The sequence below is a fragment of the Phaseolus vulgaris genome, chromosome 3 (assembly GCF_051622355.1).
Source record: "Phaseolus vulgaris cultivar YP4 chromosome 3, ASM5162235v1, whole genome shotgun sequence".
Classification (NCBI taxonomy): Eukaryota; Viridiplantae; Streptophyta; class Magnoliopsida; order Fabales; family Fabaceae; genus Phaseolus; species Phaseolus vulgaris.
Window position 1 is genome coordinate 32,536,265 of NC_143500.1, and position 22,620 is coordinate 32,558,884.

Here is a 22,620-nt window from a genome sequence, read left to right on the forward strand (position 1 = left end):
TCAAACAACCAACAAATCCTAATAAACACTAATATATAATTAGAAAGGAGAGAACATTAATTTACCATGAATTTGTTTAAAAACTTGTTTAATTTACATAGGATTCTCTTTCTTTTCGATAAGAAAGCATGAGAGTACTTCGCAAAGAAATAAAAAAGGTTGCATAATATTTTTTTAAAGCACTAACCATGACTATTTTCCATCAACGGACTACAATTAAGTAACCTTTGGTACCTCTTTAACGTTAGAGGAAGTAATAAGCAGCGTGAGTGGACCAACCCAAGGAGCTCCCGTTTGAAATTTAAAAGGTGTTTGTAGGTGACGTTAGCATAAAGAGACAGTTGAAGGGCACGGCTACAATTTTGGAAACTTGAATTTGAAATGAGGCGGGTCCTCCTATTCCATCTCGCAGCAGAAGTAAACAAATGAGCTTGGTGGCTAAGTAAGAGCTTGACGAATTTAGAATCAGAATCAGATCAAAATGTGGAAGGAGAATCGAACATGCGTTCGAAGAAACTCTCTAAGCGAAACGAAGGAGAACGAATTGGAAGCAGCGCAGAACCCTGTCAACTTTCCACCTCCTCGAACTCCACTCCACTCCATACCGGATCCTTCTCAATGTCAGGAACTCGAACCAGCTCGCCAGCCTCGGTTCGGGAGCGCCACTCCCAGGCTCTCCGCTAGGATCGGGAAGTCGCACTCCGAACCTAACTCGGCGCAGAGCACGCCGACTAGAACCGCTTCCAGGGTTTCTCTCGGCGGAGGAAGACCGAGTGCGTCCGCGTTCCCCAAGGAGACCGAATTCTGCGTCCACGTTCCGCATTTCGAGCTCAAAGACGATCCCTCGTTCTGGACGGATCATAACGTGCAGGTATGTTTTCATTTGAACGAATTCTGGATTGGTTTTTCTCGCGTCGGTTTTGTGACTGAGGTTGCGTTTTCAGGTGCTGATTAGGATTCGACCGCTGAGTAACGTGGAGAAGGTTTCGCAAGGGCATGGTAGGTGTTTGAAGCAGGAAAGCGCGCACACTTTGGTGTGGCGCGGTCATCCTGAAACCAGATTCACTTTTGATCATATAGGATGCGAGACCTTATCCCAGGTGAGTCTCCACTTTGTCACAAATACAATATAATAGTGTATACAAACTCTGTATGCTGTTTCAATTTTTAAAGTTTTAAGAAAGAGCACTGAATTGGAAATGGTTTATTTCACATGCTTAGTATTATTAGTTATGGTGCAATAAATCCGATGAGAAGATACATTTATTCTAAAATTTATGAGATGCAGTAAGTTTATGATACATGTCTATATCTGTATGGAAATTCACTAAGTTTGTTGAGTGTATATATATAGTAAATATAGTAAATATGTTGCAAATTCTACAAATCCAAATGAAGAATATACTTCATGGACAATATGAAAAATAAAAATAAAAATTATAATTGCTGTCATCATAGATCACTTCTTATTGTCCACAAATAAGAATAATTTTATTGTATCCTTTTTTTGAGATTATCTATGAAAAAAATAATTGATGGACATTGCCTATATGTTTCTAAATATGTCACATTTAGTTTTATTAGATGTTTTGTAAAGACTTAGATACTTCCTAAATACATGTTAGGGAGTAGCTAAGAGTATTGATATTTGACGATAGACATGTATCTGATGTGGGCACACAAATCAAATTTAAGTATTGTTGCTTATTAGTTAGTCATTATTGCGGTGAACTGGTGTAGGAAAACCTGTTCAGAGTTGCTGGAGTTCCCATGGTGGAGAACTGTTTGTCTGGTTACAACAGTTGTATGTTTGCTTATGGTCAGGTACATGTTACTTGTGGGGATTTAGTGTCTTGTTCTTTTCTACAAGCTGTTACGTATTTCTTTGATTGTTGCTGAAGTTGTGCTTGGCTGATTGTCTGCAGACGGGTAGTGGTAAAACATATACCATGATGGGCGAGATTAATGAAACAGAAGGATACCTTCATGATGATAGTGGGATCACACCAAGAGTTTTTGACTATTTGTTTATGAGGATTAAAGCGGTGTGATATTACAATGCTTGTGTTTTCACCTGAATAGACTATTGCTTCAAAGGTTGGATTTTCTTATGGAATATTTATGATGTAGGAAGAAGAGAGTAGGAAGGATTACAAGCTGAAATATAGTTGCAAGTGTTCCTTTCTGGAGATATACAATGAGCAAATAACTGATCTTCTTGAGCCTTCATCAACCAATCTACAAGTAATCCACAAATTATAGTATCTAGCCTTATCTCTAATTGTTGTTTACTTGTTATTGTTAATGCTTTGTATAATAGAGTTTAAAACTCAATATTCTCCCTGTAGCTCAGAGAAGATTTGAAGAAGGGAGTATACGTTGAAAACCTCACTGAACATAGCGTGGACACAGTTTATGATGTTCTCAGGCTTTTGTTACAGGTTGGGTTTTGTGCTCAATTAGGTTCACCATTAAATTTACCTTAATATTTTACACTGCTTGATCATGTCTGATCTGATCTTCTTCTCCTAAATAATTACACAGGGCACTGTGAATAGGAAGGTGGCTGCTACTCATATGAACTGTGAAAGCAGTCGGTCTCACAGTGTTTTCACTTGTATTATTGAAAGCCAATGGGAGAAAGATTCTATGACTCACTTTAGGTTTGCTAGGCTAAATTTAGTAGATTTGGCTGGTTCTGAAAGGTAACAGAATATCTTTTATCAGAATCTTTATAAACCGTTGCTATTTCTTTTTGAAAACCAGGCTTGACTTGCATTTTCATCTAGGCAGAAAAGCTCTGGAGCAGATACTGAACGTTTGAAAGAAGCAGCTAATATAAATAAATCTTTGTCAACACTTGGGTAACTCACTATCACAGACTTGTTTATCAATTTATTTGCTGTTGATATATTTCAGTTGAATGTTAATAAACACTGTCACAACAATTCGTTGAGTTCAAATGGCTGACCTTAAGTGCTTTGTTAGCTTGGTCATAATGACTTTGGTGGACTTAGCCCATGGGAAGCCTAGGCATGTTCCGTACAGAGATTCAAGACTTACATTTCTTCTTCAGGTTAGATACACCAAGTTCTAAAAATTGACATTAGTTTTTCATTAATTTTACATACAATTCAGTACATTATTCTGTAGTAATATGATTGTACTCTCCAAAACTTTATATGCAGGATTCTTTAGGTGGAAATTCAAAGACAATGGTCATTGCAAATGTCAGCCCATCAATTTGGTTTGTGTTAACTTTATGCTTAAAATTAAATAATGAACAATGAATGCTTCTTGATGTTTCTTTGTTTTCTTATATCATTAATTTTGACTTTTATTCTCTTGCAGCTGTGCTAATGAAACACTAAGCACTCTGAAGTTTGCGCAGCGAGCCAAGCTTATTCAAAATAATGTACTCACCTATTTAAATGTCTGCATTTCTTTTTTTTTAAAAAATTTTGGGTGTGTATGAATTACACACCATAATGCGTGGTATATATTAATTTTTTTATTGAGATAATATCTGAATTAATTGATTTTCTTTTCCTTACACTAAAAGGCAAAAGTGAATGAAGATGCTTCTGGTGATGTAAGTGCACTGCAGTTGCAGATTCAACAATTGAAGGTATTTGATTAAATATTTTGAAATTATGGGAGATTTTCGACAAAACTATACTAAGTTTTGGGGCTGACTTAGCTGAGGCATGTACTAAACTCGAACAGGGTCAACTGTCCTTTCTGATGAACAATAAATTTTTTCCTACCTCATCAAATTTAGAGCCAAACTCCGAGAAGTTTACATCGAGTGAAGTGTCAGAAGGATATGACTCTTTGGGAGAAAGAGCAACACCAGATCACAACCTACTCATTCCAAGAAAAGAGGTTAGTTTATGGCAGTTATGGTGAAGTTTTTGTATTATGAGTTGTGTGAAATCGTCGAGGGTTATTACATAATAATTATTACAAGATTCACTGAAAGTAAGAGCTGTTATATCTGGCAGATCAAATGCATGAAAGCTGCTTTGGTTAGTGCCCTGAGGAGAGAAAAAATGGCAGAAACTACAATCCAGAATTTAAAGGCTGAAATAGACCATAGAAATTGTTTGGTGAGTATGTTTTGACAAAAAAGTTAGCCTTCCAAAACATATCCACGTTTTAAAACCTGACAATAATTTTACCATACCAAAAGTCTGTACCCAGAATTTTTTTCTGGGAGTTATGTGAATAGGCCCAAATATTTTTAATATCATGGGCTTAAAGTAACATCAATTTTGGCAGGTTCGACAAAGAGAAGAGGATATTGAGCATACTTCAAGTATGCTGAGGCATTATAAGGAGAAAATCAATCAACTTGAGTTATTGGTAGATGGGAAACTGACAGCTGAGAAGTATCTCATGGAGGAAAACATGGCTTTGCAGGAGGAGATTCAGTTGCTTAAAGTGAAAATAGATAAAAATTCAGAATTATCCACACTTGCTTTGGAGAATGATAGACTTTTGCAACAACCTCGACTGTAAGCTGTGTGGACAGTTAATATTCTTAAGTTATAATCTTTTCCTGGATGCCAGTGGCTCATTTTACATCAGTTCTTACCACCAGATTTCAAAAGTCCTATGAGCACGGAGAGCGGGAAAGATTGCTGACTGAACTATCTGAATTGCGTGATCAGGTTGGTTAGATCCCATAATTTGTCCCTCCCTCTCTTGAAAGATAAATATCAACTTTCGTTTGGGTTGGATTTCTGATATTTGGTATATTTCTTTAATGTTCAGCTCCTTGTCAATCTCCAGGGGAAATTTACATTCTCCATGAAAAATGTAAATCAGGTTTACTTCTTTTATTACTTATGCCCTATTAATAGTGCTATCTGAGATTTTCTGTTTTCACTTTGTGTGGTCTTTGATATTTCAGGATACTGCTACTGCACAAGAGCTAGAAGAATGCCAGAATATGAATTCTAAATTGCTTAGGTAGACAGTTGCCTTAAATATGTCATCATTATCACCATCATTATTAATATGAAATTTGGTATTCTATTCTATATGGGGCTCCTAATCAGCAAATTCCTTGAAAAGTTCATTCATCATTCTTATTTCATCTCTGGGGTCTCCTTGTATGCTAATCTATAACTTCAATGCTAATTTATTGAAGCTGTATTTAATTTTCAAGTTTTTATTGTTTGACATTTTGGAGTTAGAACAAATGAAAAATGCATTTATTGTGGAAAACATGAGACTTGTTGTCTAGATCTATAAAAAAATGATTTTGTATCTTCAATTTCTCTCCATAGCATAATTGCAAATAGTCTGTATTGATGATACTATTATTGCGTTGCAATTCTAAAAACTATTAGCTGGTAGACCACTAACAACTTTCTTCATTTCTTATTCATTGTTTATGTTGCAGAGAAGTGGGTAAATTACAAGCAGAGCTGGGAAAATATTTGAACTACAATCAAGTTAAGTCTATATGAGCATAACTTAAGAAATACTGGAAATGCCTGTGAAGACATTGCTGAACCTCTGGTCTATCATGTTTAACTCTTTCCATTCTTGCAGTTTGTGAACTCTTCTTTTGAGCATGCTGATGAAATTCTAAAGACAGATAAATGTTCATTGGTGAGGAAAGAATAAAATAGAATGCATTTTTAACTTTTCAGTTTTTAGTCTGTTTTGCTTATGATAGTGATTTTTTAACATTAATGCAGTTGTGTTGTGTGCATATTGTGGTAGTTTTTATCTGGTATTATGTCTACTGCATAGGTGGATATTCAATATGACCAAAATCTATAGCAATTTCATCACTTGAAATAAAGTTAAGAAGCAAAGAAAGCAAAATTTCTTAGAAATGTATGCAAATATACGAAGATATATTCATCTCCCAAGCAATTTTCCTCATGTTGAGCAAATATCCTTATATCTTAAACCATTATCCATTAACCAAAATTCCCATGGCAAGGGATATTTCTAAATCTGTATTTGAGAAATATTTAATGGTTAATAGTTTCTCATGCTCATCTTTTTTTGGGAACCGAGTTTCATGTTTATTTTGTTGTTTTATAATTAAGTTCACCATATTAAGTAAAATTTTACAGATTGAGACATTGTCGGTAAGAAGTGATTCTGGAGATGAAGTTCCGTCCTCTACAAGGGAAGCTGAGGATACTCTAGCAAATAAAATAGAAGCAAAAGCATTGGGAGCCTCAGTAGTGCTTGCTAAAGATAATGAATATAACAACAACGAAGAGTTAAAGGCAAAATTAAAAAAAATGAGCAAGGATCTTGAAGAAGCGAGGTTACTTAATGGCCGATATCAAGAGCAATGGACATTACAGTTATCTCAAAAACAGCAGACTGAAACAATCTGTCAAGAGGTTGAGATGGAGACAACCAATACAATTCTTCAGTTACAGGAAGAGGTTGCCCATCTTCAGTCAGAATTTGAAGAGAGGTTATGCACCACTGCTCAAGAAAATGCAGAGTTAAGAAATATGATTGCAGAAAAAGAAGAGGAAATTAAGTCACGGAGTTTGGACTGGGAAAAAGCAATCTTGGAACTGACAACCTTCCTTCTAGAAGGTTCAAGATCTCTCAAAGAGGCTTGTGGTCAGGTGAAAAACATTTCTTGCTCATTTCCCCAGGTCAATGCTTGGATTAGTGAGCATGTTGACATGGCTGTCAAAAAGTATATTGAGAAGGAGGAAGCAATTCTGCAGCTACAGAGCAGCTTGGAGGATGCACAGAAGATGGTATTGGACATGGAGGTGAAATTAAGTTCCTTAAGGGAAGCAACTGTAACCTTAAATGCATTTCAACACATAGACAAGAATGAAGGCATTGAGGAGGCAATTGAGTTACAATTGTTGTTAAATGAGAAGACTAATATGATAAGGATGCTAGAAAATGAAATAAATCATAAAAACAATCAACTTTGTAAAGCAACTAAACAAGCTGATGCTGCATTCCTTGTAGCAAAATGGCTCTCTGATTGTTATAATGTAGCTCACGTGAATGGTGATGTTCAAGATGTTTCCATTCCTGAAGGCAAACTTGGAAATTGTACTATTTCTGAGAATCAAGATGTCCAAAATAATTTGATACTGAATGATCTTATGGCTCAAGTTGAGTTAACTAAACTTGAGGTACTGGAGATGGAGAATGCTGTAAAAGTATCTTTTGTTGATACAGAAATTCAGACAGAAGCTTTCCAAACTGGTGTTTCAGACCTTACTTCTGCTTACAGGGACTTGATTCAGGACATTGTCAAGGAAACTCGGGACATGAGGAAAGAAATAAGTGATTTAAGGATGTATAACAGAAGTTCTGAGGCTTATACGGTTGATTTGTCAACATCAAATGCAAACAAACGTGAGGAGTTTGCGAACCAACAACATCACACACTGCATCAGATAAAAGAGCAACTTCTTGAAGTGAATAGAAGATTGAATGTCATAGGAAATTTTATTAGTGGAGAAGCAGATGTGTGTAGCTTACGATTAGTTGATGTGGATGAAGATCTTGTAAATGCTGATGAATTGAGCACTGATAGTTCGTCACTCTCTGATTTATCGAATGAAATTGAAAACTTTGCTTCTGAAAGATACGCTGTAATTCAATCTGATGACTGCAAATCATCAAATACAGGAAAGCTCATGGAAGGGCGATTTCTCAATGAAGCAGTAGTGTCTTGTCTGAGTAAAGAATTAAATGCCTCATATGATGGTTTTCAAAGACTCTATCTTTGTTTGTCTGCATTCCTTCAAGAATTGGATGATGGATCCTTTTCTAACTCAGAAGGTATCATTTCACTACTTCCATTTTGACTTTCATAAATATACAGTTTTTTAAATGTCACATGTATTTGTATTTATTCATCTGAAAAGTACTGGAGAAGACTAAATCATGTAATGATGAATGACAGAACTGAAAAGGGAGGATCCATTTTTCCAGTTGAGCTTGCAGAAAGACAAAGCAGGTTGTGAGAATGACAGAGAGGTATGTAGCTTTCCATTTAGTGGCCTAAATATGAAATAAATGCACCAAGTATTAAATTTACTGCTTGCTTGACAAAGTACAAGAACATAGGTCCGTCTCTTATGTTTTCTTAATTCTCTACCTCTGCTCAGATATTGGGTTATAGGGAGATCAGGCCTGATGATGGTTTCTTAACCAAATTTATGGAAGCTCATGCAACAGTGAAGGAAGCTGATCTTACACTGCATGCATTAACGGAAGCATATGAAGATTCTAAACAGTTGACTGCTATGTGGAAGCAGTCTGGTGAAAACTTGATACTTGAGAGAGCGAGCTTAGAAGAAGAGATTAAAAAACTCAAATCTTCAATTTGTCACAAAGAAGAAGAGAATCAATTACTAAAGGACAGTATCCATTGCAGTTTGATAGAGATGGCAAATTCGGTTTCTATGCTAGAAGAGCATTTTTTGGAAATGCAAACTGATATGGAGAAGAAATTTTTGACAATGTATTCTGATATTCTTCTGACTGGGCAGGAGATGCTATACTCTATGAATAATATGAGATCATTGGTAGAAGATATTTGCTCTCAGATGGTGGATGGAGGATTTGTATCTTTTGTTCTGTACAATTGCTGTGTATCAGAGCTTGTCAGTAAATTTGCCTGCGCTAGTATGAACCATGATTTGCCATCAGCAAGACAAGGGGAATTGCATAATTTGCTAAAATCTTGCTTTAGTGTTGCACAGCCTGTAATTAATACAGGTAGTGAAGGTGCAGTGAAAACAGATCTATGTGTGTTAATCCAGAAGGTGCATGAGCAGCCAGACTTGCCCAATGTCAACACATTATATGAAAATATGGCTCTTAGAAAGGAGCTAGAGAGGAAGCAAGTGTTATTAGAGGGCTTACTTTTTGACTTTAGGCTATTGCAGGAGTCAGCTTCTAACAGCAAGGACATTAAGGATCAGACTGAGAAGTTAATATTTTCTCTTAGCCAAGTTCGGTATGAACTGGAGAATAAAGCAAGTCAGCTTGATGATGTACTGGTTCAAAACAGAAAACTTGAAGGTTCTCTGGCTAATACCGAGAAGGCCTTAACTAAATCAAAATATGAGCTTAAAGTTGCTGAAGAATCAATTGAGAATCTTGCTAATCAAAATATGGAGTTAAGGGAGCTTCTGAAAGATTTATATGCCAACAAAACTGAAGCTGAAAGCAAATTGGATGAACACAGAGAGGTGATTATAGGTTTGGAAAAAGAAATTACTAATTTGACAGCTTCACTGGAAAACCAATCACTTTCCTTGTTTGAAAGCATTGAGGATGAACTAAACCAGGTGATAATAGAGAGAGACCAACTCCATGAAGAAGTTGGTGTCTTGACTGTTAAGCTTGAGATGGCTTATTCCTTGGCTGACGAAAAGGAAGCTATTGCCATGGAAGCACATCAGGTATCTATTTGCTGATTATTCTGTTACTTTCAAATAATTCTTATTGGCGAAACCACCTTTGGTGCAACTGAAATATCATTTGTAGGAGTCAGAGTCTAGTAAGCTGATTGCTGAGCAAAAGGAAGAGGAAGTCAAGATTCTGGAACATTCTGTTGAGGAGCTTGAGTCAACCATAAATGTTTTAGAGAAAAAGGTTAGTTTCATCTATGATTCACTTGTATAAAGATTACGGAAAAGCTTTTGGTAAGTAATTCAAAGTGATGAAGCTTAGTAATATTATTAATGTTTAATACCACTACCTTTTTCAGTAATATTATTAATGCTCAATAGGATAACTGAACTGGTCTTTTGCATATTAGCTTCTTTTTTACTATAATGGATTGGTCATAGGTACATGAAATGGATGAGGAGGTGGGAAGACATCGTTCAATTAGTGATTCATTAAGAATGGAACTCCAAGCTTTGAAAGAAAGATTATTGTTAGTTGACAGATTTCCCAAGAATGCTGATTCAGAAAGCACAAACGTTCAAACTGATGAGCAGATATCTAGGTTAGAGCTGCTATTCCTTCCTTGATATGTGTTATAGTTTAATGTTGATCAACTGTAGGTGTAAATTTTTTTCATAGTATAGTCTAATCAATTTGTCGCACATGATTGAAAGAATTTCACTCTCATAACCTGATTAGTCGATGAAGAGGAGATACAAGATTAGATTGTAGTATAAAATAATTTTACATGAAAAGTTGGTTCAAATTATTCTCAATATCTGATTTAATTTCTTCACTGTCCATCTTTTTAAAACCCCTATGCAGGCAACATAGTAGTGTACTGGAACTTCACGAAGCACTAAGTCGGATAAGGTTTCTTGAAAAGGAAAATGCAGAACAAGATAAAGAGGTATTTTTCCCAGACTCCCTTGATATTTCATTACAAGACAATAGAACTGTATTATGCATCATACTATTTTTGTCTCTGACATTTTGTATATTTTTTGGAAGATTAAAAAGTGCAAAGAATACATATCCGAAATTGTGTTGCATGCTGAAGCCCAAGCAATGCAGTACCAACAGAAGGTACAAAAATAATATTTTATGTTTTATCAGCTATTTTTTTTGGGCCACATTGTTTTGAAAAGCAAGTTTGGTAAACAATATTCTTTTTTGAATACCAGAAACTTTGTATCAACTGTTATTCTTACATTCCCATCTCTTTTTGCTTCTCTTATCCTTCTTGGTTAGTACAAGTGCCTGGAGTCAATGTTCCTTGAAGTGAAAACAGAAATGTCAAATTCAACGGCAGTGGCACCAGCACCTGAGAAAAGCTCAGTAAGGACAAGAGGTTCGAGCTCACCGTTCAGGTGCATTTCAAATCTTGTTCAGCAGATGAATCAGGAGAAAGATCAAGAACTATCAGCGGCAAGGTTCCGTGTGGAAGAACTAGAAGCACTTTCAGCTAGCAGGCAAAAGGAGGTCTTTACCATTTTAGACAATTGGAGAATACTCATTGATATCATTTTCATATTAATTATCATTCATAATTCATCTCAACCGAAACCAATATCACCTTTTTTTTGTTGAATTTGTTTTCTTCCATGCCTTAATTTTTACACGACTTTCTCAGTGATTTTGCAATGTTTATTATTTGGTTCACGGACTAGCATATTTTTTTTTTCTAAAAGCAAATTTTGTAACAGTTAGCCAGTGATAACTAAGCTGCAGGCCAGGTATAGAATTTAAGGCGTAGGAATAACAAACTGCTTCATATAGATTTTGTAACAGTGGTACGAAAAATTAGCACGATAATTACTCAATGCAAAGTGGTCTAAATTTTATATTGGATCAGGTATTTATGCTACAAACAAGGCTGGCCGCTACTGAAAACATGACTCATGATGTCATTCGGGACCTTCTTGGTGTAAAATTGGACATTACCGATTATGCAGTAAGTTTCAGATTCATTTATAATTGTGGGAGTTGATGGATGTGATTTCTCATTGTCTTACGTTTTTGCTTCTGGTATGTTATAGAATTTGATAGACGAAAACCAAATTGTCAAATTAGTGGAGGAAGCTCAGCAACACAGAGAAGATTTCTTTGCAAAGGTACTAGATCCAAAATCATGGTGTATATTATATTTTATCACGTGCTTGTCTTAATTACCTACCATCTCTTTCTATTAGGAACAAGAGAACCTCGATCTAAGACTGCAGATAAATGATCTCATTGAAGAAAGAGAGAGGTTAGTATACCTCAGAAACCATGTCTTACTAATCTGCTTTCCGTGTGTGATTATACGTCGTAGTTACTTTTTTTCAATTTGGAATAGCTCATGATTAGGAAGTTCTTTATCGTAATTAAAGTATTTTTGGATTATTCAGAACTGCAAAAGGTTCAAAACTTTCATTTCATAGTTCCATTATTCTCACTAATAATTTGTGACTCAGTTGCATATTGGAACTGAAAACCAAAGAGGCAGATATATTTGCCACTAAGATAGCAATGCAGCAACTGCAAGAACGAGATCAGTTGCTTTGTGCACAGAATGAAATGTTGAAGGTACGTCAGAAGACATAATTGTGATTTTGAGTTTCCCATATAATTCAAAGTTGTCATTCTATCATTTTTCTAATTCAAAATCTTGTTCTAATGGTTTCTTGTAGATGGACAAGACCAATCTCTTGAGGAAGGTTGCAGAATTGGATGACGCGGTGAAAACTGTAGCTGGGACACGAAATACCCATCCTGCTCCACAGTCATCAAAGACTAAGGCATGTCTACATAACTTTCTATTTTTCACTACTTACCATTTAATAACGAACCCTTTCCTTATGTGCCATTCATTATTACAGGACAAAGGCGATTTAAATATGGGTACAGTTGGATTCCGTAAAAGGTTGTCTCAACCCGAACGACGTCTTTCTCGTTTTAACGACGAGCCTTCTCGTTTCCGCGAATTTGCTGGTAATAATTCTCAAGGCTAAATAAACTAACTGTACATACACTCTTCACACGCATAAGAGAGAGAAACATAATTTTGCCAAAGAAAAAATGTACGCATATCCCATTTGTATTAGGAAGGCTTACTCGATAATATGCAAATTATCAACATATTATTAAGGTGAAATGATTGGAAAAAGTTTTCCCCTTTATTATCTCCCTCACCTCGGGGAGCGAATTAACCTATTATTTGATTTGTATATTGTTCAAGTTTTGAGTTGACACGTTCCAGGTTGTCATCTTGAATTTTGTACATTGTGCTTTTGGGCTTGTAATAGTGAGCACCTAGTCTTTTTTTTTTTTTCTCTTGTGCAAATTTTATCATCTAATAACCAATGAATTGGCTCTATCTTATTTAGTGTTACGCAAAGTGAAACTTTCCATGGGTCTCATTTATAGGTTATGCATCTTATTTATCTAAAGAAATTCATCGAATTTCTTAATTACAAAAACATAAAAAGGTATCAAATCTATCTATTTAGTTTTAAAATTCAATAAATTCTCTTATTAATATTTTTATCATTGCCTAACAGATCAAAATTAATCTCACTATTTTTTTTTCATAATTAAATTTTTATTAATCATTTTCAAATTTTTGAAAAATATATTCTTTAAATTTTTTAAAATGTAACTTAAAAAAAAAAAAATTTCAAATATTACTTTTATAGATTGGAACAACTTCGAATTTGTGCTTTCAAACTTCCAGTTCAGAGATAATGCATGAAAATTTATCTTAAAAAAAAGGAATAGAATCAATTAATAGTAAGTTTGGATTTTGGTTTACGGGTATTGAATGTCTGTTCAACTCTACATACAAAAATGTTTTTTTGGTTTGGTCTCGTTGATCCGAACAACCTAAATTTAGTAGGGCAAAACATGAGTTAAATAAATGAAGAACCAACCAAAATTTGTATAAAACAAACGTATTGTAGTTCCATACAACTAACAAAATATAAATAAGAAGTATATTATTCTACAAGTTAATACAGTGTAATATCGACTAATATACATTCTCCCCTTCCTTTTTCGGAATTTTCTTCCACCTTCCAAATTATCTGGACTTTCATATAAACTAGAAACTGTTAGATGTTATTTACATAAAAAGTATACCTGTAGTTTTTATTATAAACAGTAAGTGCTCTCTGGTTCCTTCGGAATCTAAACAACATGCTGTGATTGACTGCTTCCGCTATCATCAATCTGTTCAATGCCAAAACAAGCAGCAAAAGAAAGTAGCCAATCAGAATTTTGAATCTTGTTTTCAATAAACAAGAGCTGATTATATTTTTTGAATCAATTCACCAAAACTAGATGAACCATTCACTACTTCATAGGACTGAAAGGCTCGAAAGCCACCTGCACCACACTGGCATAAAAAAATGTCCAGCAAAAGGAAATAAATAGTGACTACCTTAAACTTTTGATATTTCAAGATGAGCCTCATATACTGATCCCTTGCCTCTGGGTTGCGAACCATGGACTTGACTCTATCCAGAGCTTTCTTTACATCTTCTGATTTCTGTCTTCTCCCATCGCTAAGAAAGTCATACTCATCAATACCACCTGGCTGCTCTCCCCGGAATCCTCGCAGACCAGCTCCTTTCCGTCTCCAACGAAGAATCGCTTTTTCCACAATGCTAACAGACCACACAATTTTTCTGTATTGCTTACGAACTTGGTGTCCTCTAATATGAGCCTATATAGAAGAATATTGTTAAATGAAGATGTAGTACTGTCTTCATCACAAATATTAAACAAATTTTCTAAAACTAAAAATAATTAAAAGCTGGCGTATTGACACAGGATTCATATACAGAGAAAATGCCTATTGCATCAGCTCAGTAAAAGGTAAAGAGTATAAGCATCAATCAGTTTAGCCCCTAACTTTATAAAATCATCACTAAAATTTTCCTTTTTGTTGATAGTGGAAAAGGACCATGGATTAAAATGAGGATTTTGTAAATTCAAAGCAGATTGTAATACTTGTCTTGAAAATCATCTGGAAGGATAGGATGATCAAGGTATTGGTAGTAGAATACACTGTAACAAATACCTGGATTTTTACAATGCGGTTGGCTACCTTCAAAAAGTCCTTTCTTCCTTTCCATCCACGATATCTCTTTTGAATCTTTAAAGCTGCAAAATGTAAATAATCCTCAAAATGACCCATCTTCTGTACCTTGCTCAAAGAATCGGCAACTATGTCAAGTACTGAGTCTGAAATATCACTTCTACTTTTGGCTAATTGTCTCTGACAAAATGACCTTGCCCTAAAGGCTGCTAGGATTGAAGCAGCTGCATGAGCTGATTTTCGAAACACAGCAAGGGACTCTTTGAGATAGTGTTGCTCATCCATTGTCAAATTAGACGAGTCATCGTCAGCAGACTGAAAAGCACTGTCAGCTGCCATGGTTGTGGCAATGTTACCAGTCTCATTTTTCTTGACAGTCAGTACAGATAGTTGATTAGTCAAATCTGCTTCCGCCAAATACCCAGCAATGCCTTTATGTCCTCTACTTGACGCTAAATCAGCTGCTGTTTGACCTGGAGGAAATGCTGACGTTGGATCCTCAACCGCACCTGGGGCTGCGCCTAATTTGACAAGAGCAATAACAGTTTCTTCTCTGGAGAGAAGGAAACAGAAAAGAGTAGGATTAATTCACAAGTTATATAAATCACTGTATAGCCCATAAAATTGTGTGCTGATAATGAGAGAACAAAAAGAAGGGCACAAAGACGATATGCAATGAGAATCATCCCCAACAACAAGAAGCTAGGAATACAAATTTCCAGTGTGGATGAAAAATATTCATGTTTTGAGAAACAAAATTCATACAATGTGTAAGAGTATAATAGAGAATATAAATTTATCCTCCAATGAGAAAATCAAGCAGAACAATACAGGAATTACAAAATGAATTTTGGTTGAAGAAAATGTCCTGATAATATCAGATACAAGCATGGAAAGTTCGCAACATGAATAGGTTCTGACCTCCCAAAATACGATGCCCAATGAAGTCCTGTTCTTCCACGATTGTCTCTGAAGTTAGGACTGATACCAGCAGCAACTAATGGGGCCATAGCCCACACATAACCAAGTGCAGCTGCCAAATGTATTACTCCTTGGCCCTCATCATCCAACACATGTGATGCTTTTCCTCCTTCATGAACCTTGTATATCAACCACTCATAAAGCTTGTCTCTCATTAATCTCTGAAATAGTATATCTCTAGGGTTTATATGATCAATTCCATCAATCTGGAAAGTTTCTTTAAAAACTCCACTACCATCACTCGTGGAATACATTATTCCCTTGAATTTACATTTTTCACAACCAGAAACAGAGCACTTCAAGCACTTATTGTCAGGTCCCAAGTCTACTAGTTTAAGAAGTCGCATTTGAAGTCGGACCTCAACTTCCGGTGAGATTTTAATACCCAAAGGACCTAAAAATTTGGTTGGATGTTCATCAAATTGAAATTCCCTGACCTCACTGCAAGCTAACCTATTACTGCAGGTAACATAGAATGGTACACGACCAGGTGAGTGCAATGGAGTCTGACACCGTATCACATTATCCGTTAAAGCTTCAGCAGAAACCTCAATTTCACCAAACATACATCCCCATTTGGTTTCACTAGAGAGCTTTTTACTTCCAAGAAATGTGCCAACTATTAAAACCTTTTCACAGAAGGAAGGAAGAAATAAATAAAAACCAGATTTTATATGGCGAATTTATGAATATACAATTACATAAAATTTCAAGCAGGTGCATAAAGAGTCACACACCTTTGTTCTAACCCCAGTATATGCCCAGTCTGGAGAAAAGTCATGGATACTAAATAGTTGTTCTTGGGAAAGAGAAGGGCCTAATGAATCCATATCCAACTGTATGTCTCGTAAACTAGATACCTCCTTATCCTCGTTATCAGCACCAACTGTACTCCAATAATTACCAGAATCTGAAGCCATCAAAGAATTTTCACAGTCTCCTCCAATCTCCTTATCCATCCACCTTCCAAAACTATCAAGTTTCTTCATTTCCCTAGATTCAACCCATTTTGATTCATCATTGTCTAAACCACCACCTTTAATTTTCTGTTCGACTTGCACTTTAGTAGTTGCAACAATTGGATGATCATTATGATCATATAAGTGAGCACGGAATGTATCTAGACCATCCTCGTTTTCAACCTGTCCCAACGTAATTAAATTTGTTAAAAAAGGTTACATTGGGGAAGAAGCATGAAATTAAACTACGTAAAAAAAAACCACAGGAACAAGATTGCATATGGGACATCCAGAAGCCTACAGGATATCTTATAGTCATATTATCAAGCATGAAAGTCAGGCACAACATAGACCAATAGATTTTAAAATACATTATTAAGTTGTTAACATGCATTTCAGATGCATTGACAAAGCTAATGATCACCTGGACTGTTTAGATTTACTGTTTCAAACTCAGGAGCTATAAAAGGTATTGATAATCTAAATTACTACACCTGCTCAACAGTCAGTAAATTTTCTTCAACTGGTTGGACGTACATGTCAGTGATGAGCCTATCTCTGAAAATTACACCATCTTGCATTCTGTTAGCAGCATCTAACTTAGCATTGTTCAGCTTATGAACAATGAAGTCAGCTTCTGAGCCCTCAACAGATCCTTCAATATGATGTCTTTCATCGTGCATATAAATTGTGTTTCTGCTAGAATTCTGAATTAACGTCCAGGGAGACAAGACAGTACCAGGAGAATAGCTAGGGAAAGTAGATGACCATGTTGAAATCAAGGGGTTCCTCAACAACTCAGAAAAACCTAAATCATAAAAATAAAATAGCATAAATCACATGTTAAAAATTCGAATAAAACTGCCATATGGTCAACCATAGTAGCCCAAGAGTACCACTTGGATGAGCCAAAATAAACAAATACAGTTAAAGGCATAAGAGTGAAGGAGGACCAGGACAACAAATATTGTATTTGTCACTAAAATCTCATCTGACTAATAACAATACAAAATAAACTAATAATTGCATTCTAAGATGAACTAAAATAAATCAACACTTCTATAGGTGAAATATACATTAAAAAGGAGAAGTTAAGAGGTATTAACATCGAAATATCAAAATGAAAATAATCACTCAAATATAATAATGCAAGTAACTCTGTAAAAGAGCATTATGAAAGATCAGTAACACATAAAACAATAAATTTTAAAATCATCATCACTTTGTCATAAAAGATAAAAATAGTTGCAATAGGGATACACTTGCATTGAAATTAATTCACAACTGACGTAACGAACTTACTCCTAATTTATTTCATATCATTCTTCATAGTTTGAATGAATCATACGTCCACAGTATTGTACAACTTACCAGCAACTTCATGTGTAAACGAAGGTGCACTGTGAATTATGGAATTGCTGATAGGCTGAGCATGAGAGGAGGCTTGAGGACCATCTTTTGAATTGACATCCTCGTTCTCTGAAGAGTGTCCATTCTGATCAACTTTATTTGCACTTGATGTGAAAGGTGTTTGAACTACCGATATTGGTGTGTTTATTTTGGTAGAGGACAGCACTGAACTATTTTGAGAGCTACCAACCAGGGTTTCTGGAACTATCGGAAAATGTGAGATGCCAGAATTGCAGCCCTGCAAAGTGTAAATCATACAGAGTACATAAACATGAACAAAAACATTGCAAACTTGGAGAATAAAAAATAACATCAGAAAGGTCCATTAACAGGTCAATCAGTGGTCAGACTTTTTGAATGGTCACAATTCACAAAAGCGGTTCATCGTTAAACATAAGCTTGGAAGAAAGAAAATAGAAAGAAAAATCAACTTAGTTGAGCTTAACTAACAAGAATAAACTGGATTCTGGTTACAATTGATACATTGTATTTTCATGTGGTTTGCATCCATTTTGTTCATTTAGGATTAGGTTTACCCTTATTAGTTTCATCTTTTGAAACTCTTTATGAGTTTTTCATTGTGTTTTAAGACTTTAAGGAGTTTTGGGACTAGGTAATCTAACTTTGGAATTTGAAGGGTGAAGGCTTGAGGTGATTTAAGAGTGCAACGGATCACAACACAGCAGCATCATGTCTAGATAGTTGTATATGATACAAAATAAAAAGTGCAAAAAAGAGAAGAACACATGTATACCTCTTTAATTTGACGATAATGAACAAGGACAACGTGCTGTAAGTGCCTGCAAATCAATACAATTTTCAAGTTGTCAGAATTTTTTGTCAATACTAAACTGTGAAAAAGGATCATTACTAGTGGCATAGCCCATGATTTTATGCGGACCTAAATCCTCAAAAAATTATTCCATTAAAATAAGGGTCCACTTCTTACGACAATCTTATTTCTCAGTTTTCAATTTTTTTATAATGTTTGATTTTCATCATCAACCCACGAAATATGGCATTTCTTTATTTGATTATTCAAATTGAGAAATTTTGTGTATCAGTATTTTTAAATTTGTTTTTTCATTATAAAAATAAACCCACCCCGTGGCTGGCCTGTTTAGATTGCTACTCCAAGGTCCAGGCTTGGATTTGTTAATTTTTGCCCCTTAAGAACTAAAAGAAAAAAAATACTATCAGAAAAACATTATTTTCTGTGTTTTGTACACATGGAAATTCTAGACTCAAACTATTATTGCTCAAGTTTTCAAATAAACTTACAGATTGATCAGAAAAATTAGCAATAAGCAGAAAAGAAGCACCACATTCTCTTAAAAAAATCAAAGATAGGACCTAACAATCCTGAAATTAATAGGATGACAGAAACTCACTCGTCAAGCATCCAAAAACTTCTCCGTTGGAAATTTTCATTATCCTCTCCATGGGCATAATAACAATGCAAGACATCCACACTACCAGCCTACATTTTAAAATATAGCTAAATAATTAGGAAATTCATGAGTCCAAAATAAAATAAAATAAAAGGGGAAATGACATTATATTAACCAGATGGAATTTGAATGAAACATGTCAAGGAAAAAGAACCAAGTGCCTATCGATTAATAGATTTAAAGGAATGAAGTTAGTTAGCTTTAGCATAATCCTTGGAGATTCTTCAACCACCATTAACATGTACAGATAAGAAAACAATTGAATGGTCCCAAAAAAATATATGTTGATCTGAAAAAAGGGGATGTTACGACAAATTTATGTAATTCCATTAATTACAGTAAATTTTATGAAATTATAAATTCATGGATTGGAATTAATGTTTGATAATTGAATACTTTAAGAAAAACATCCTGCTTAGATATCAAGCTTACTATCTTGTCATGTGTTAATGACCAGACCACATGAATTTCAGGACCATCCACAATGCTACATGCTTATATATTAAACAACAAGAATCTATAGTGGATTAATTACATGAGGCTATTCCAAATTTCCAACACAACAATTTGACCCATGCAAGAGGTTCAATTAACATAAGAATTCTAAAAAGTGAAACTTACAACTAACAAAATGTACAGCACACCTTCAACTTTTCATGAGCTTCTCTTACGGTTTTCCCATCTTTTTTCTTCCTCCACCTGTGACCATCCTTGCGAAAATAACGAAGTGCTTTTCGATTGAACAAGAATAGTGATCCAGCTGGAAAAAAGAAATGACAACTTAATGCCAAAATTAGAGTTCTATCCTCATAGCAGGCATATGTACTGTAGTCGAAGGCATATACAAAGAAGCTGATATATTTCCTTTGGAGCATTGGTGAAGCTAGCATAACTAAGTTCAATTATCACCACTATTAAATAGTCTTTCCATAGATCAAACATCAACTAGTAATAAGGACATTTGATAGTATATAAGTGGGTATAAACTTCATTTTATAAACCGATTTTATAAAATTGAATTAGGCTTAAAGTTCCCTTCTTAATATCTTATTAGAACCATTTAGAATCTATCTGGTCTTATCACCACCCACTATCGGGCGAAATGAATTCCCTCCTTTTGTATGTAGCAAATATTAAAATCAAGAAGAATGTAAAGTTCAGGGTAAAATAGGAAATACCTGGCGGCCTAATAGGTGGATCTGGTGTTAACTTAAACTTCTTATAGTTGCGAAGTATCTCACATATTTCAACAGGTCGAAGCCAACGATGTGCTGCTTCTTGCAATATCTCTTCAAGCTCTATCAGATACCAGGAAACATTCAAAGGGTATTGTATAAGACAGGGAAAAAAAATCAAAGTCGAAGACAAATACAAATACATCAGTCTATTTGAATGATAAATTTATACGCATATTCAATGAAGGCTACAACGGAACTAAAGTTTAAATAATTATATGATACTGCACAGAGAATGGATGAATTTAATTCAATTGGCACATTCATCGTCTTGGATAACTATAGCTCACATCAAAGTACAAAACTTCCCAATTGTTATTAATGATCCAATCCAAGGAAAACATACAAACACATTGATTGAAAGAAAAAATGACACCCATTTGTTCAGGAATAGTGAAACAAAAGAACATGCATGTTGCATATAGACCGAAAGTTAACACAGTTTATGATATGCATGCATGCATGCAGAAAAAATGAAACCAAGAAAATCTAAATTGAAAAGAGGCACAAGCTTGATCATGATGACAATGAGAAAGAAGAACCGAAATTGAAAGACGCTTGTTAAGTTGAAGAAGGGGAATCAAACCTAATTGTGAGTTGGGAATGTATTTTGTGGTCTCAGCCATTACAAAGCAATAGTCTCACACATGGAATTCAAAAGGCGAATGCAGAGAACTGAAATGAATTGAATGAAAGCGATGAATAAAAGGCCAAAGAGGGAAATGAAAGGGTGTTGTAGAAGGGCATAGAGTGGTGAAAATGAAGGAACAGTGAAAGGAAAAGAGAAGAGAGAGGGAGGGATAACGGTGGCGCGTGAAAGGCACTTAAGAAAAAGAGAGAGTCGAAGTCAAAGACCCCACGTAGCGTTCACACATGTCCGACGTGGCGTTTGTTCCTTACGAAATAAGCCAAAGCTTGTCTACGCGCCTTCCTCGTTTTCTGTTGTGGCCTGTTACACACTCACGCAACCTTTCTATTATTCTTATTTTTTACTAATTGTATCTATTTTTTACAATAATAATCATAAATAATTTCTTATGACCAATAAAAGTGAATAATTTTAAACAATGAAGGAAAAAAATGAAAATTTATTTTAAAATTACTTTGAATTAAATAATTTTAATTGATTCTTATAGTTAATAACTATTCTTTTATTAAACTTTTTATTAGTGAATGTGATTTATACTTTTAGCAAGTTTATAGATATATTTTGTATAATGGGTGATTCATGTCTTACGAATAAACTTTCGTAATAAATTAAAATATAGAAAATATAGCAATTAATATATTAAAAAAATACAGCCACTTGTATATTTATTTATATTGAGATTCGTTACTTTGTATTGAAATTTGTGCAAGTATTTTTTTTTATCAAACTACATATGCACTTCACCTGTGAACTGAGAAATTGCAACATTAACTCTTTTCATTGAGCATTTGTCGTATTTATTTTACATTTGTTCTATTCTCACCTACAAAAGAAGTAGTTGATGAACGTAGGTCTTGGAGATTTTTATTAATATTTTACAATTTTATCTTTTAATTATTGAAAGAGGTAAAAAGTTTAAAAATCATTAAAATGGATAATTTATATTAAAGTGAAACAATTTTAATTAAACTTTGATTATATTGAAGTTGTGTCAAGGTCAAATTGTTTTTTTTTATGCTTCGTAATTAATAAAATACTTGTCTTAATTATTGTGGGTGGGAAAATTAGGTGGTTTAGAGTTACTCATGTTTTTCGTGAAGAGAATGTGTATGCTGATAAGTTGGCTAATTTATGATTTATTTATAAAAAATATTTTCATTGATATAATAGGCTTTCATTTAGCCTCTTCTTAGAATTGTTTATGAATATGTATAGTCTACCTATGTATCTTTTTGTTAACATATGAGTTTTGGTCTAATTTCTTTATATATTTTTTTTAATAATATTTTTTTATGTAATGGCAAATTATTGTTTTTACTTGAATTGTCAGTCAAATTGAGATCTTAAATTGTATAATGATGTCTAAAATAAAAAATTTTATTTTAAAAAAAAATTCTAACAAAATATCTCCACTTCAATTAAAATATACTAAAGA

At 34.5% G+C, this 22,620-nt stretch overlaps 2 protein-coding genes across 6 annotated transcripts; one reads left to right on the plus strand and one right to left on the minus strand.

Moving 5' to 3' along the window:
• The first annotated feature begins 333 nt into the window (after window positions 1-333).
• Window positions 334-12,730, plus strand: POK1 (phragmoplast orienting kinesin 1). Of its 2 annotated transcripts, none has more exons than XM_068607504.2 (34): window positions 334-871; window positions 945-1,100; window positions 1,741-1,824; window positions 1,926-2,045; window positions 2,131-2,244; window positions 2,349-2,441; window positions 2,545-2,705; window positions 2,790-2,864; window positions 2,989-3,076; window positions 3,189-3,247; window positions 3,352-3,415; window positions 3,563-3,628; window positions 3,727-3,885; window positions 4,005-4,109; window positions 4,282-4,517; window positions 4,604-4,673; window positions 4,777-4,830; window positions 4,916-4,974; window positions 5,411-5,462; window positions 5,563-5,622; window positions 6,099-7,800; window positions 7,925-7,998; window positions 8,130-9,431; window positions 9,517-9,624; window positions 9,822-9,982; window positions 10,246-10,330; window positions 10,432-10,506; window positions 10,672-10,902; window positions 11,276-11,374; window positions 11,460-11,534; window positions 11,613-11,671; window positions 11,877-11,988; window positions 12,093-12,200; window positions 12,282-12,730. In XM_068607504.2, exons 1-34 carry the CDS (start codon window positions 482-484, stop codon window positions 12,411-12,413), a joined length of 6,588 nt encoding a protein of 2,195 aa, XP_068463605.1. In that variant the 5' UTR covers window positions 334-481; the 3' UTR covers window positions 12,414-12,730. The 2 variants fall into 2 exon arrangements, with proteins under 2 accessions (XP_068463605.1, XP_068463606.1); XM_068607505.2 differs by having other exon boundaries at window positions 361-871; window positions 4,777-4,821.
• A 561-nt stretch (window positions 12,731-13,291) lies between these two features.
• On the minus strand, window positions 13,292-21,358 carry LOC137807063 (calmodulin-binding transcription activator 1). Of its 4 annotated transcripts, none has more exons than XM_068607506.1 (12): window positions 21,123-21,358; window positions 20,480-20,599; window positions 19,946-20,061; window positions 19,242-19,330; window positions 18,605-18,650; window positions 17,812-18,088; window positions 16,935-17,248; window positions 16,219-16,623; window positions 15,422-16,110; window positions 14,483-15,053; window positions 13,841-14,125; window positions 13,292-13,629 (listed from the first exon to the last, which is right to left on the minus strand). In XM_068607506.1, exons 1-12 carry the CDS (start codon window positions 21,160-21,162, stop codon window positions 13,588-13,590), a joined length of 2,994 nt encoding a protein of 997 aa, XP_068463607.1. In that variant the 5' UTR covers window positions 21,163-21,358; the 3' UTR covers window positions 13,292-13,587. The 4 variants fall into 4 exon arrangements, with proteins under 4 accessions (XP_068463607.1, XP_090156768.1, XP_068463608.1 ...); XM_090300642.1 differs by having other exon boundaries at window positions 13,838-14,125; window positions 21,123-21,330; XM_068607507.1 differs by having other exon boundaries at window positions 19,923-20,061; window positions 21,123-21,308.
• Window positions 21,359-22,620: the final 1,262 nt, after the last annotated feature.